The sequence below is a fragment of the Aulonocara stuartgranti genome, assembly GCF_965226115.1.
Source record: "Aulonocara stuartgranti genome assembly, chromosome: 20".
Taxonomy (NCBI): Eukaryota; Metazoa; Chordata; class Actinopteri; order Cichliformes; family Cichlidae; genus Aulonocara; species Aulonocara stuartgranti.
The window spans coordinates 33,291,123-33,307,572 of NC_138956.1; the positions used below are offsets into that span (position 1 = coordinate 33,291,123).

A 16,450-nucleotide genomic window follows, 5' to 3' on the forward strand; every position below is an offset into this window, starting at 1 on the left:
TACGAATCAGAAAAGATCCGAGGTGCACTTGAAGGCACCGCGGAGGAGGCAAGTCTCTGTTGCTATTGGCACTCATTTGTGTTCCTCAAAACAGTCCCCGCCTCCAAACTATTCAAAGGAAACAAGAGAAATTGTAGTTGGCTCCACGCTGAAGCTCCAAATTCGATCAGCATCTCCCTCGGCAGGTTTCAGACTCTGTGGGAGGACACCAAGAAAGTTATTTTTACTTTTTTCAGTTTTCATTTTCAACAACAATGACGTTCAGGAGGCTGAAGAAGGTGAACTCCAATGGACCGGACAGCGGTCCCGCATCTCAAGACGACATTTATTTCCCTTCGTCAAAGTCGGACAGCTGCAGGACTATGGACACACCGAGCAACTCCTCGGAGGTTTACAACTACAAGACCCTGGCTTACTCGGGGGGGACGCTGCCCAGAAACTACAAAAAGGTATTGCTACTGTTCCTTTTAAAAGTTTATTAGCTGAATGTACCTGCAAAAGTTTATTTTTTTGGCAGGTAAACTAATAAATTAAAGTTTTATTAAATTTATTTAGTGCTTTTTTAACTTACAAGGCAAAAACCATTTACACAGTAATTTCTGTATGTTTCCTATTAGTCCTTTTATTATTTAAGCAGAGACTGTAAGCTTATTAAAAGGGTTATCAAGTTATTGTATCCAGTGAGTGGCTGGTCGGCGCCACACAGGACATCTTATAGCAGCCCATCTAGGGGCAAGGGTGCCCACCCAGACTCTGAATCTTATGTTGCATGAAACAGACTTCGCCCATGTTCTTTATGCCTTAACATCTTTATTTAGATGAAAGTGATCTCTAAGATTAAACACATGACTCATGACTGATAAGAGTTTTAGTTGAGAACAGGTAGATTGTAACAAAAGCAAATTTGCATTTGATGATTCATAGAAAGTTTGTCACTGTTGTCATTTTAACAGTAAGTTGCATCAGAGCTACATGATGCGCTACAGAGTCCGGAGGAACGTGCTTATTTGTTTAAAACTTACAGCAGTTAGTCACAGCATGCAGATCACCTGCCCGGATCTTTCGCTTCGGGCTGTTTGTCTTCTTCCTTCCCTGAGCTGTTTTGCAGTTAGGGACAGCCGTTGACTTTGGGGCAGGTAGGTGGGGGTGGGTCAGCATGAGGATCAGTGTGATCATTGTTATTCACATCACCTGCCGTGGTTTGAATGTTGTGGCTGATTGTGATCTGATTGGTTATAAATTGGCCCTGAGTCTTCTTATTTCAGGGGAAATGATTTTAACCCGTGGCCTACATATTAGTCTGGATTTTAGGAACGGTTTCTGACAGCCCTCATCCTTTAGTCCATGTTGCGTAATGCTTAATGTTTATACTGTAAATTTGTTTGGCTACTGCATCAGTCGCTTTTATTTTCCTCTCATGAAGCTGATTTCAGTGAATTCTGTTGCTCAACTTGCTTTGGAGTTTCTGCCCAAAGAGCACATCAGAGTTGGAAAAACTCCTTTCACAGTGCCCTGTTGTGACTGAGGCATAGTTAAACCCACACACATACGCTAGTGCGCCGGGTTACAACACAGCATTGTGTACACTCGGGGATGGAGATCCTGCTTGAGCCACCCCTGTTGGTCTCTCTGGGTATTTGGGAATAAATGCACTCATTGAGACTCCTCTGGGTCAATTCTGTAAGTGTTGGGACATAAAGAAAGCAACATTTTACTACCCAGAGAGACTGTAGCACAAAGCAGCCTTTCATTGGAGCAGGATTTGAAAATGATTGAGCTGGAACAGAGGTGGATTGATTCAAGTGATTTTAGTGGAGCCTTCTGGACAGATACCTGCCTTATTTACACAGTTAGGTGGGGCGGGGACCTGAACTGCTCCTGCTGGTGAGTTGGCTTTTCTCTCAATGCTGTTATTGTGCTCACCTCTGTGTCTTATTTGCTTCTTTTAATAGACTGAACTTGGTGTAAACAGCGCTGCAGTTTTTAGATTGGTTGACAGTTTGTGCCTGAAGGCAGCCAATTTGCTGTTATGCTTGTAGGTATGCGTGCAACTTGTTTTGATGTAATGAGTAAACAGAGCAGCAGTCACGCATTTCTGGTTTTGTCAACAATATCTCCATGCTGGTATGCAGGTTAAGTAGCTTAACAATACCAAAACACTCTTGGCTCATTATTCGAGACGACTGGATGGACTGGCCACTGATCGCTGAAGTGCTCAGTAGGTGTGCCTAGGAAATGCCCGGAGGGGGAGGGGGGGAAATCCTCATGAGTAAACTTGAAGCTACGCAGGTGTGTGACATGCTTCACATCTTGTTTCGTTTTCTCCTTGCAGGGTGGCGGCTTACAGAAGTGGAAACCCCTTACGCAGACGCCAGAACCACAAAGGTACAACATCCCTCATCTTTCTCTGATATTTTTTTTGGACTTTTTAAATTTTTCCCTCTCACTGTGCCTTCACATGAATTTTTTCACGATGGCATCTTCCTCAGAAAAATGATTCAGGGCGAGCAGCCTCATATCGGAGTGACTGGCAGTTGTTCAAACAGGGGGAACACTGATTAAAGCCATTGTTAAGGGAGGTTATAAATATTCATTGAGCCTCACTCCAACAGACCGCTGTACTGTTACTGTACGTCTGCATGTGACGTCCACATGCTCCTGCATACAGAGGAAGTCCTGTGCAGCCAGTGGAGGAGTTTTGTTATGCAGTTTAGTTAAGGATGCAGAGAAACACAGACATTAACCTCTCACTGACTTTCACTCATCCTTCCTCTTGAATTTTGTGTTTGACGTACATAAAAGGCTGTTTTATGGATGCGTCAGAATAAACATCATTAAGCTATGTTCGAACGAGCTCTAAAACCATAAGCCATACTTTTATTATTGGACTGTGCTAGAATAGATTTGCACCATCGTTTATCTCATTCTGGGCAGCCTACTCCATGGTCCCTGTGATATAAGCCTCTAAAGGATATCCCCGCTCTTTAACATCCTACAGTGTCACACCCTGACCTTATCATTTCAAACTGACCATGTCTAATATAAGCACACACCATTGCATAAATTACAGAAACTAAAGCAACTACACAGACTCTGCTGGCTTTGAAGACTACGAGTTTAGAGATAAAACTAAAAAGCCGTGATTGTGGTTCATGTAACCCCCATCAAATTTAAAAAAGGAAAGGACATTTATGCCTCTGCTGTGTTGGAAACAGTGAAAACTTCTCCTTAACTATATCCTAGTGTTCAAGGCGACATCTATAAATGTCCTATTTTGTCCAAATCGTAGTATAAAACCCATTCATCCGCCCATTGTCGTAACTAAATGTCCCATTCAGGGTCGTGGAGTTGATTCCAGCTATAATTGGGTACACCCTTGACAAACCCCCCCTTGTTTACCCATCGTTTATTGAGATTGTTTGTACCGGTTAACCTTCTTATTTTTCTTGATTCTACAACTGAATCAGAAGGTGAATACCTCCTTTAAGACTAAAAAGAATTAGGCATCAACTGTTAGACCGACATGACTCTTACACGATCACTTGGTCTTTGCACTGCTACCTTTAAAAACGTAAAAGAAGCAGCGTTGGCTGCAGCAAACCCAGAGGAGAGTTTGTCCAGTTAACAGTGACAAAATGTTCCTTTTATCATTTTATTTTAGGAAGGTGGTGGTCCTGGAGAAAAAAGAAGAGGAGGCATTTGGTTTTGAGATTCAGGTAAGTTTGGGAGTGATATTTGGGGGGTTGGAGTGGATTTCTGAACTTCTCGAGTGCCACTTTCACGATCCGCCACTATCTCTGTCCACACATGATAAAACCTAAGTGACAGAAGCTTGTACATCCTGTTCTGTGTAGGAAAGGTCACACATCAGTCAATACATCAATAAACCCGTTGATGTTAATCCCATGACTGTGGAGATGCTTTTATTTGTACTTTTTCTCCCAGCATCTGTATTTTGAGCAGTGTGGTTTATTCACATGCCTTCCATGTAATACCTGCCCCGCTCTGCCCTGCTCAGCAGACAGAAACTTTTCACTTCTGACCTCAGTTTGTCTCTGATCTCACTCGTGTGCCCTGAAGCTCCCTACCTCACAATATCGGCTCTGTTGCTCAGACCTCATTCTTTAAATAGTTTGCTAAATGATTAAAGCGTGCGAGTGAGTACATCTTCACATTATCGTGCTTTGGCGGTCTTTTTAGACTTCTTGGACTGAAGTACTTCTTTGAGGAAGCGATATAACTATATTGTTCTATTTCTGGATTTTTGCTGCACGTTCCCACCCTTCCTGACCAGAAGGAAGTGAGATCATGAGGACAAGTTTGATGCTACACAGAGAAAGAGACAGAGAAAGACAAATATTTTTTTTTTTTTTTTTCTCTCGCCGTCTGCTCTGTTAATACTGGGAGTCGAGGATCGAGCACATCAATGTGATATTTGCATTTGAAACAATATTTGCATGGTTGCGTGAGAAGGAAACGAGCAGCAGGATCAGGCTGATTTGAATAGGATACAATCTGTCAGGCTGAATTCGGGAGCAGATAGCCTTTTATAACTTGAATTTTATTTTATGGGATACTTCGTTTTCTTTTTTTCTCTCAGCTGGAAGTTGGTTCTCTTTGTAAGGTAGAAGCTCCTTCAGCAGCAGCATGCTGACTAACAGTTTTGCTGCTAGGGGAAGTCTATGTTCTGCAGTGGTCTGACCTTCTGTAGAGGAGCTGTGGTGACAGAAACTAGGAAGAGCATGCAAATATGTATGGAAGTTACAAAAACGGTTGCCAGAACAACAAAATATTTGGCCTTTGAGTTTAAGTAATGCTCACGTCATGTGGTTAGGTTAAAGTAGCAAATACAACCCAATATCCTGGAGTCAGATTGAAGTTTTCAAAAGTAAATACTACTTGTTATAGGGGACATTTATTACCCCTGAGTAAATGGTAAATGGCCTGCATTTGTATAGCGCTTTTCTAGTCCCTAAGGACCCCAAAGCGCTTCACACTACATTCAGTCATTCACCCATTAGTTTACAGCAATTTCTTGTTGATTTTCCTTTTTTTTCCCCCCCCCACCAATCTTGTCACTTTTCTCTTGCAGCAGTTAATAAAACCCAACAACTGGTTATGAAATTGGTCATGTGATGATAGAACAGTAAGAGTAATTACAACTGTAATTTGTCTTTTTGTGTTTTATTATCTTTATAGCTGTAGCTTTCCAAATTATTGTTACAGTACTTCCTTTTGACATTTAGTGGTGTATAGTAGTTGATTTGTGAACTGTGATGAGCGGGGCATTAAAATAACTTCAGTGTGGCGCATCAACCGGGCATGTTTCATCAGACGAGGGGAAGAAAACCTCATTTGCTTCTTTGCGTCACATCTCATCTCTGCGTGTTCAGTGATATCTTCTTTCCTGCATTGTCTGTCATGACTTCCTCTGCCGGTTATTCAGTGGCTTTTCAGCGTTGCCACATTCATTTACAACACGTATAAGACGGCACCTAGGCTGGGAAAGTTTTTTGTGTGTGTGTGAGTTCCTTTTATTCAGTGTGATTTTTCTGTCTCCTTCAGACTTACGGTCTTCACCATCAGGACCAAAACTCTGTAGAGATGTGTACGTTTGTGTGTAAGGTCCACAATGACAGCCCGGCTCAGCAAGCAGGACTTAAAGTTGGTAAGCAAACTTCCTCCTTCTGTATGTTTTCCTCTTTTTATCTGAGCTGTATTTAAGCCTAAAATAACCTGGAGAAAAACTTGAAATAGACTCGAGGGGAAGCGAGCGTGACACGAGGCTTCGGTTCAGGTCGTTGTTTGCCAGCTGACGCTTGTGTAACGTGCGTCAACATAAGCACTTGTGAGTTTCTGTTGGTTGTTTAGGGAAGCACAAAGAAGACTGTATCCCTACTCATTTTTCCCAGTCAACAAACAAGCTGGTGATCGACTACTCACCAATGTGGCAAATGACACAAAAGCAAATTAACTTTGAAGGAAGTGATATTTTTTTTAATGTCTGGCTTCCTTCTTAAAAAAACAAAATAAAATGAATTTTAAAAAATGAGAAAAAGAAGTCAAAATTACAAACAGCTAATGTGTTATAACTAATTAATTAAACCAGGAAGTGCATTCATATTTTGTGTTTTTGAGAGACTGGGGAAAGACAAGAAAATATTTTATCAAGTGAATTGTGATTGGTCAGTCACAAGCTGTCCACACCCAGTGTTATGTTTCCATTATGTCAAAAAAAGAGGGAAGGAGATTATGTGCTGCTGCTCTTACCGCCCATTTTCTTCAACCTGCGTCTGTCACTTTAGTTTCACTTCCTAAATTCCTTGCATACTCGCTCCATTGTCCCCCCCACTCTCAGTCTTGCTGTGAACACAATGACTTCATCGCAGTGGGGATTTTTTTTTTTTTTTTTTTTTGAAAGGTCAAAGTAGGCTAAAATCTCACAAAAGATGCTGTCACATGAGTATCCACGCCGCATCTTTTCCTGCTTTGATGAAACTGAAGTAGAACTTTGTGACATACGCGACTTTACAGCTACCCAGATGTAAACGGTTTAATGGCAAATAAACGCTTTTCTGCGGTCCTGTGACGAGCCATATGCCACGAAGACGCGAACTAGTCTTCCCACATTTGTCTCGCACATGTGTTGAGGTTTCCTTCAGAAGTGTGCCTCATCTGGCTGCTTCGTGAGGCGCGGCTGGCTAACATACACGTTTGTATATTTGTGTTTGTGCAGGGGATACCATCGCAAGTGTGAACGAAGCCACCGTGGAGGGGTTTCGACACAAGGAAATCGTTCAGCTCATCAGAGCCAGTGGGAACTCGCTCAGGTACACAGACTCACAAAACCCAACAACAGTGGCTTCAAAACACTTTCCTCAGAATTTGTTAATAAGTATGCTCAGTTCATCGCGGTGGCTAAACGGTTGATAGAGCTGACAGGATGCTCACTTCATGGTTCACCTCTCTAACTCTAACAAAAGTGAATGTGTTTCACATGGGAACAGAAACCAAATAAGTTTGAAAGGTAACAGAGGGCCAAATCAGGAAAGATGAGAATAATTTCTCATAAAAATGCCGTTTTGGTTTTGAGATTAACGTCAGAGAGGCGGTACATCCTGAATTCTGTTAAGGTAACATGAAAGATGTTACAGTTTTTCATTAACAATGCAGATGGTAAACATTTGCACTGGCATGAAACGTGGCAGTTTGCTTTTATTGTCACTTGCATATAGGAAAACAATCAGAAGGTGCTATTTCTGTTTTTGGAGTCCAGGAAAAACGTGAAAAATAATTGAGGTTAACTTTAAAAATCCTTCCGTATTGTACTCGTTTAACTCTCTTAGAATAATTTGTGTGCCTCAGCTTTATTATCTGGCACATCGCCGTTTAGAGTCCTTATCTGTCGGTGTGCTGAGTGGGTGTTTTTAATTTGAACCACACAGTCTTCTTCAACCCCCTTCTCTGCTTGTAAAAGATTAAAAGAAAGTTAGCATGGTGTAAGATTCTCTGAGCTGATGCAGAAGAAGTGAGGCGAACCGCATCAGAGCGCCAGTGTAGACACACTTTACAGACTGACATCATCTAATTATACTTACAGTTCAAGTCAGTAAAAGCTGTTAGAGTGAAAACGAGCTCTGTATGTTCTCTCGCTCATGTTATTTGAACAGATTTGCGGCACTTAAGTGGAAACTGTGTTTCTTGTTCTCCCCCCTTGCTTGTAAACCAAACCCGTTCCTGTTACTAACTTTATGAAAAGAGCCTTTCATATGGTCAAGTTTTATTTATTTATTTTTTAAATCGCTGTTTTCTGCCCTTGTAGTTTTTATGCGCTTCCTGCTACGCCTGTTAACTCTACTGCCTTCTGGTTTTTTGTTTAAAGGCTGGAGACGGTTTACAGTGACTCAATTCGAAAAGCTGAACTAGAGGCCCGGCTGCAGTATCTAAAGGTGAGTTGTTCACTGTTTGTCAGTGGTGAGTCAGAACGGATGAGCGTCCAGCAGCCTCTCACACATGCGCACCCGCTTAAACATTAAGTTACACGCTGGATATAGACACCACACCTCCCTCCCTCCACACCTGTCCCTCCAGCAGCACCGCCACCTGTTACATTAGCAGTTTGTGCAGCAGGCCCACTGATGGCTGCACACATTCTTGACTCGAGCTGCCTGTGAAGTGGCCTTAAGTGAGCGAGCTTTCCCCCAAGATTACAGCAGCTGTCCTTTTTCTAATCCTCAGCGACACAGCTGCCTGAGAGAATAAACCAACATTTTAAAACCTGCTGCTGAACACGGCACGTTTGACGCACAAGATGAAGTAAATGTTAATGTGTAAATAAATGTGACGTGGTTGTTGACTCATTTATGAAAAGATAAAAAAAAAAAAAAAGTGAAATGAGTGAAGGCCGCTTATGCAACGATGACAAGTCTAAACTTCAGTTAACAGTCTATGACATGTAGATTTACCATCTTCAACTCCGTTTTAGTCTGTAGCTTCTAATTCTAGCCACGTGGCATGTTGGTTACCTGCTCAAGCACTGATCTAAACTGGCACCGTATTTTTAATATTATTATTATTTTATTTTTTTGTTTAGTACATCTGTGGTGTGGGCTCAGATGATTTAGCTTTATTGCTTTTAAAGGTTGCACATGAGGGTGGTGGATTTCCTGTCTGTATGTTGTGTTGTTTTGTTTTCCTCTTGTAATCAATTCCAATATCTTGTGTTGTCTTTTAGCAAACGCTTCATGAGAAATGGGATGAATATCGCTCACTGATGGTGCAGGAGCAGCGCCTTGTTCATGGTAGGTGATTTTTTTTTTTGGCCTTGTGCAGCTCAACTTGTACATGCATACAGAGTCTGCATTCTTCTATTCTACTTTATTAGTACTTTTTCCACATCCAGACAAGATTCCAAAATGTAGTCAAATTCCAGGTCACACTAAATCCCAAATGTAAAAAAACAAACCATAAATTAATTAAAAAAAAGTTCATGTATATGTATCCAGAACATTTTATGTCATCCTGATAACAAACTGTACCAATCACATTACCTCCTTCTTGAGGGGGAGAGAATCAGGATGTGTATGACTGCTGCTTTGCAGGAAGTCCTGATTACATAGTAGAAAACAAACAGCTCGTTGCTATAGTCGGGTGGTCGCTTGTGCAAAATGAGGCAAACAAGACTCACAGAAAATTAAAGCAGTGTTTTTTCATTTATTATTCATGTTTTCTTTACAATTGGTCAGTTTCCCATGTCCTCACGCTGCCCTTCTTCACCGCAGGTATAGTAATGAGTGACGCCGCCTTGTATGAGTCCCTGGAGTCAGCCGGTGTGTACGGCAGCCTCGGCGCTCCTAGCCCTGCGCTTCAGAGAGCCCTGCACTGCACAGGCAGCACCAGCAGCAGCGCCAGCTTTCTCAGCACGGCCACCGAGGATGACCCTCTCTACCAAACCTGCATATATCAGGCGGATGGCAGCGTGGACTCTGACAGTGCAGAAAAAAAGAAAGAACAGTTACCGAAGCTGCAGCGCCTCCGGCCGACCAGCGAGTTCTTTTCAACGCCCAAGACGCAGCTGACCCGCAGCGCCAGCACTCGCAGCTACGTCAAAGGATCTTCGTCGTCCGTTCCGGGGGAGAAGCCGGGAGCCACGCTGCAGAGGAAGCCCAAACAGAAAAGCTTCCGCAGACGCCTCCTCAAATTCATCCCCGGCTTAAACCGACCACTGGAGGAGGAGGAGAGCAAACTGTGAGCGGCAAACTGTTCACAGACAGCAGAACTAAAGACTTAAAGTAATAATTACTGCCAAACTAAAGTGCCAAAGAAAACAGCAAGCAGCCCCAAAGAGTGAAGAATTTAAGACCAAAGTGTATTGGTTCTGTAGTTGCACCTCTTCCTGTTTAAATGGGTAGACCAATGGACATTTAGCTACATTCGGTAGCATTCAGTGTTTTATGGCTGTACATATGTTGTTGTTGTTGTTGTTGTTTTTTTTTGTTTGTTCTAAGTTATTTATTTATTTTTGCATGTTCAGTTTATGTTCAGAATGAAGGATGTCCCAGTTTGTACTGCATGCACAAGTTTAATTTTGACAGCTGAATAAAACACCGATGATCATTGTGACTGCGTTGCAGAACATTTTGTAAGAAAAAACTTTGATAATGACTTCAGATGACTCAGGCTGATCATATTTTGTCTTCTCTACTCGAGGTCACGGTTCCCAAAAATAAAACTTGTGGCTGATGATTATATGCGTATTATTTTGTGCAGAACTTGCTTGAAAAGCTATTTTCCTCCCCAAGCCACAACTGTTTGTGGGAATTGTAGCTGCCAAGCTTAAATTAGTGCCAAGACCCCGAGTGTACACACAATCTGTAATTTCCCCTGGTGGAGATGTGCTCTGCTCCATGTGATGCTTTTAAATATAGTAAGCTTTTATAATTTCACAACTCTTCCACCGTTTAAGAATCTTATCAGCCGAGTTCTGGAGGTTAGCGTGCGGCTTGGGATGCTTTAGGCTTTTTTGTGGTGTGAGATATCCAGAATGGAAGCTGTTGTATCTGCTCTGACACAGTTTATTGTTGTGAGAATAGTGAGGAATGTGCAGAGAAAGGCATGACCCAGAATTCCAAACACAACCGCTTTCTTTCAGCTCCTGCAGGCGAATGCTGATTCCTACTCTTCCACACTACCATATTCCCATGGCGGCTTCAGTTGTCCAAAGGCTCGCTGGGTGTTGGGGTGTGTGAGCGTTTGTTGGGCGGGGGTCGCTTGGAGTCTTTTCATTCCTGGCTCCCAGCTGACCCATGAGGTCATGGTGGTCACTCTCTCATTGGCTCTGTTGGGTTGATCCCTTTTGTCCTCTGCTGCTCGTTCACAGATGCATTAGGAGTGACGATGCTGGTGAGCGATGGTATGTGGACATGTGTCAAAGCCAGGCCCTCTCATCCTCGTTTTTCTAGTGAGAAGCAGAGGAAAGGACGTCGTTATAAAGGATTGTTATGCGTGTGTATTGGTGCTTAAAATATGGGGTTGGAGTGAATGGGCCAAATGTGTAACGAGGGTTTAATTAGTCAAGATAATTGTCATTAGTGCACAATGTGTGGAAGAGCTATATAACGGAGATGTGGGGCCCAAACAAGCAGGGTGCAGTTGATGCTCAGCAATTAACACCACAGGAGATTAGGCTAGGCGTGTGGTTGCTGTTGCAAATATTTGCATGACACCCACAAGCTTAAAGACTGCTGTTGACATAAAGACTAAGTGGAGAATTTGTTTTAGTCTTTGCACAAGTGGGTTTGACAGGTTTGCTTCAGTTTCTGCTTCTTGTGCTTCGTGAACTAATTACTAATAAACTTAACTGCCATCTCTACTGTCACAATAGTTTATGACAATTCTTAGTAAGCTGGATTATAAACTTTCTTCTCTCACAATGTTTAAGTGGAAAAGCAGCTTCAGAATTGGAAGTAGGTGATGCAGGTACATGAATAAAGGGAAATTAACAGAATATTTTCCAGGTTTTTTTGTTTTGTTTTGTTTTTATATATATATCACGCCTCGTCTCAAGATGTTTCTACTCAATTTAAAATAAAAAATCCAACGCGGAACATGAGACTTTTCTAGCTTAAATTTCCACTTCACTGCATCTGACGTGTGAGATGATGGGCCCCTGGGAGCAGTCTACCCGCTAATGTATGTAGCACGATGTCACCTGAGGTGAAGTCCGGTGATTCTATAGACTGCAAGATTTGGAAATGACCTCTGGGGCCAGCTCTTGTGAGATGCCTTTAAAAGCATTATTGAGAACTTTCAGTTGTGTGTGTATGTGTGAGCTGTTTGTCCTATTCATGTCATACTTAGTGTGAGTTCCCTCCAGACCAGGAATGTCAGACATGTGGCCTGAAGGTGAGAACCGACCCCGAATCTAGATTACTAAATACTAATTGCTTAATAACCTCAGAAAGCATGATAATTATGCTAAGTCAATAATAGCTTCAGTTTTATAGCTCTTGGCCTGCAATGTATTTCTAGGTCTTGAGAATGTCTTTGACTGAAAGGGTAAAATACTGCGCTTGTTTAGATTCACTTATTGTCAATGTGTAAAAAATGCACAAAGAAATCCTGCACACTACCTGGGTGGCTGTGGCTCAGGTCGTAGAGCAGATCCGCTACTGATCGGAAGGTTGGTGGTTTGATTCCTGGCTCCCCCAGTTTGCATGCCAAATATCCTTGGGCAAGATACTAACCCCAAATTGCGTTCATCGGAGTGTGAATGTTTATTAGTTGCACTTGAGTGCTTGTATGAGTGGGTGTGAATGGGTGAATGAGGCATGTTGTGTAGAGCACTTTGAGTACTCCGGGAGAGTAGAAAAGCGCTATATAAGAATCAGTCCATTTAGCTCAGGTGTGCATACACACACACACACACACAGTTCCATATATTCTTGTATGCTTAAGATAGTAAAAATGCCCATAGCAGTTTTATTGCACTTGTGTAAGAAAACTGTGTATATATAGTAAACAAGAAATAACAATAAATAGTGTGGCCCTGGGTGCTTGTAGATTTGATGTGTTATTGATTTTAGTGTGGGTGATTTCAGAGCAGAGCTCACTGTGATGGATCTGAGATTAATCGTGCAGTCCATCATGCTTTGATGGACCTGAAATGTTTGCCTGAGGGCTGACATTCAAACAGCAGATAGGCAGGGGAGATGAGTCCTTTAGGATGCAGTGTACTTTCAGCAGGCAGCGTGATCTGTTGTTGAGAGCAGAGACTCCCTTCTTATCTGCTGCAGAGTTCCAAAAACTTCTACCTGAGAAGATTTTGTGGCTTTGTAGATGGAAGTTAAACTGTAATGGATGTGCATTAGGAAATACTGTTAGAATGACAGTTATATATTTTTCATGTCAGGCGTTTTTTTTTAATCATTACTGTAAATGGATGCACTTCTTCACACTGAAAGAAAGGTAGGCTGCCACGCAATAGGTTTAATGGTCTGGCCCACTTGAAATCAAATTGGGCTGTAAGTGGCCCATTAACTAAAGTGGGTCTGACACCCTTGCCCTTGAGAGACTTTCTGCCTACACCACTTTGTGTGTGGAGGGATGTGCATGCATACACAGACACAGACATGGCTGCTTGGCTATCTTTGCGTGGACATTCAAAAACTCTCATCTAAATGCAATTCTGACTTTTACCCTAAAGCCAAGTCTTAAATTTCAAACAGGCTCTTTAAGGGGATAAGATAACGTTTTATGCACTCTTACAGTTTCAAACTGAAACTGGTTCTGACAAAGATAGCATAAAATGTTTTTATTCTGGTTTATTTATGTCTTGTATTTGGTTTCCTGTGAGTTCAGTCACTTGCTGAAAGCCACAATATGCTTCTTCTGCACAGCCACATGTAACTTTTGTTACTTATTGCGTGCATGCGGGAGTTTTAATGGACATCTGCAACCGCTGCTACAAAAACAAACCAGCACTACACTCTCCCCAGTCGAGCACTGAACTAGCTCTGAATAATGCCTCTAATAGTTCCTCATACACTGCTCATTACTCCAGCAATAACAAACAGCCATCACAACACACGCGAAACAAAAATGCCTAAATAAAAAAAGTATGCTGTCTCTGGCCTTGCTGTACTTATTTATCTACTTAATTTTAGTTTTGAGCTTTTCATCCAAAGTCCCAGAGCCTTGTTTCGACAGGGTTTAATCAATTGGCGAATCTTAATTTTAAGACTGGAGATCAGAGGGGAAAAAGTTCCACTGACCCCTCATGCATATGCACGTTCCTTTTGTGTCCCTTTACATGCAAATTCAGCTGTAGAGTTGGACTTTTTAAACCAGCTGAAAGTAGCTCAAGACACAGTAGAACAAAATGTGCCTGGGGGACGAGTCCTCTTCCCGTCTGTCAGTTGTGAAAATGAACATTTGAGAAAGGGAAGCGGGAGGGCCTGTAGGACAGAACTGAGCCTCTGTGGTGAAACAGTTCAGACCAGAGTGCTATTTCTCAATCCTGCTACATGCTGTGGCATCTGATTGGCCGTTAGTCCCCTCAGGTTCAAATGCTGGATCAGTGTGCTGATGGTTAATAATGAGGAAGCAGTTTAGCTTAGCACTTACACAGCTACTTATTTGCAGAGACGAGACGCCAGACAAAACCACTAATATTGTTCTCACGCAAGATACCAGCCTCTCTGAAGCACAAATATCATCAAAAAAAGGAGGAGGTTTTTAATCTCAGAAACTGGGGGTGGTAAGTTGTGTGTGTTACGAGGGCAGAAGCTTGTGTAGGCCGTCACGGCAAAGGATGTGGGTAACAAATGTGCCGGAAATCCACCCTAAAGATAAGAGAATAAAACTCAAGGCAGGGTTTGAAAAAAACAAAACAAAAAAACCAACCCCCAGCTTTATAGGTATGCATGCATCTACATATCCATCTGTCTGGCAGTCTGCGTGTGTGTTTAATGGGGAGAGCGAGAGTAGATAACGTGCAATATTGAGAAATGATGTCTGAAATAAAGACAGAAATTGTCCTTTACATAGAAAATATAAAAAAGGAGCGAAACATGCCCAGCGTGACTAAGATGACTCAACTTTATTGCAAACCTGAGTGGCCGTCAGCTTCAACAACGGAACAGCTAAATAAATGCAAAGAGCTGTAATCGCATCATAATCTGCATATCAGATAAAACTCCTGCATTTGGTTTCCCAGCAGCGGGGTACTGATACCTTCAGTCGTCTCTTCTATCATCACTTTGTGGATTTATCTGCCCCTTTCCTGTACGGTTCACAATTTTAACCCAACAGCTTGTTAAAGAACAGCCCAGAAACTCTATTAAGGAAGTGTGCAGATGTTTAATTTGTAAAACTTGGTCTGTAGCTGCATCGGTTTGAAAGATTTAAAAATAATAAACATTTCATCCCAAAGTAACGGTTTCCTTAGAATAAAAGATTAATGAAAATATGCAAACAGCAACTTGAAGTACATATTAAAGCCTCTTTTTGTTTGATAGACTGATGGGAGTGTTCAAAAGTGGGGAATTTGCAGCTACTGAGATTTTCATATTTTTATGTTTTTATATCTTGTCTGTGGTTCTCTCACTGGTTTGCAGTAGGCGAACCACGGCTGGGAAAAAAAACAAGAAATGTAATATCATGTGTTTCCATACGACAGTCAATCAAGACATCTGATGAAAGTGGTGTGTTTGTTTGCATTTGTTGCAGCAGCTGGTGAAAAATCTGATCAAACACACACCTACGCAGGCCAGAGGAAGCAGATGAGATAAGTATTCAAGAAGAAATTCACAAAATCTTTTTTATCCCACTCTGGAAACGTTCTAGACTTTATCATCTACCTGTATGCGAAAAACAAAAAGAATGTCATGTGAGCTGCTGTTATACTGTTGATTTTTCAGGGCTGTAACACAGAACAGTTGAAAGATTTAAAGGCTTCATGCAACTCTGACAATACAAATCAAAGTACAGACGTTTCTGGCAGAAAATTAATTCTGTTTTCTGCATGCATGGTGTATTGGAAACACGTGGTTATATCATGTAATGTAAGCCTTGCAATTGTATCGTATTTGCATTAAATTTATGGGGAAAGAAGCTGCCCTTTAGTGCACAAAAGAAACCTGCGCCACACAAAACACTTGTCTCACAACAAAGTTCATCTTTACACTACTGACCCTGGAGTTTTGACCTACTCAGACATCTTCTTCTTAGAAACAGGTGAACTTGTGCCAGAAACCTTTAGTCTGCTTCCCATTTAGAAAACAAATTACAAACTTTGAGAGACGTTTGAAGGACCGGGCAGAGAAGGCGTGATGAAAGATACTGCATAATGGATCCAGTGTTTTTAAAGATCAACAAGCGATATTGTATCTGTGGCTCTCCTGCATAAAATCGGGCAGTTCTTTTATCTAACTTAGTGGCAATGCCAAATGAGGTGATAAACTGCCCTATTATAGGGTAATGTTTTTGTTTATGTGCTTTTGGGTGGAAGAAAGGGACTTTGTGATCTGTTAAAATCCAGTTCCATGTTATGTGGTTGACACACAAATACATTTTAGGTAGAGGATGGATATCAAAGCTCTGGAAGTGACAATATTTGTTTTATTGCAGGGAAGCAGGTAACTGAGGTTGAAACTGTTTGCATACGTGCCAGACTGTCTACACAGACGGTTACTACAGCAACACTTCCTTTTCATCATCACTTCATATCGCAGCGTTAAATAAATTCAGCTTTAACTCACCATCCCACACTCTAAGCTATATTTTTATTTCCTGTTAAAAGAGTAGCAGGCGTTAAGCCTGCGTCATTGAACATGCTTTTGTTTCCCTCTGCCGCTCATGTATCAGACACTCGTGACCGTTTAGCTTCACTGCCCACTCTGGGGAACAACAGCTGCATGCAGCTTATCTCAGTACATAATGTGTATATAAA

At 41.8% G+C, this 16,450-nt stretch overlaps 1 protein-coding gene across 1 annotated transcript; it reads left to right on the plus strand.

The window, feature by feature from the left end:
- The first annotated feature begins 71 nt into the window (after positions 1-71).
- tamalin (trafficking regulator and scaffold protein tamalin) lies at positions 72-10,122 on the plus strand. The gene is made up of 8 exons (XM_082520264.1): positions 72-449; positions 2,333-2,385; positions 3,662-3,716; positions 5,566-5,668; positions 6,737-6,830; positions 7,883-7,949; positions 8,735-8,801; positions 9,282-10,122. The coding sequence occupies exons 1-8, from the start codon at positions 255-257 to the stop codon at positions 9,749-9,751; spliced, it is 1,104 nt and encodes a 367-aa protein (XP_082376390.1). The 5' UTR covers positions 72-254; the 3' UTR covers positions 9,752-10,122.
- Positions 10,123-16,450: the final 6,328 nt, after the last annotated feature.

Excerpts from the sequence above, each read along its gene's own strand:
- tamalin (XM_082520264.1), top strand. The coding sequence starts at position 255 with ATGACGTTCAGGAGGCTGAAGAAGGTGAACTCCAATGGACCGGACAGC. Across the intron at positions 450-2,332 it reads TGCCCAGAAACTACAAAAAG|GGTGGCGGCTTACAGAAGTG; the intron begins GTATTGCTACTG and ends TTCTCCTTGCAG. Across the intron at positions 3,717-5,565 it reads CATTTGGTTTTGAGATTCAG|ACTTACGGTCTTCACCATCA; the intron begins GTAAGTTTGGGA and ends TGTCTCCTTCAG.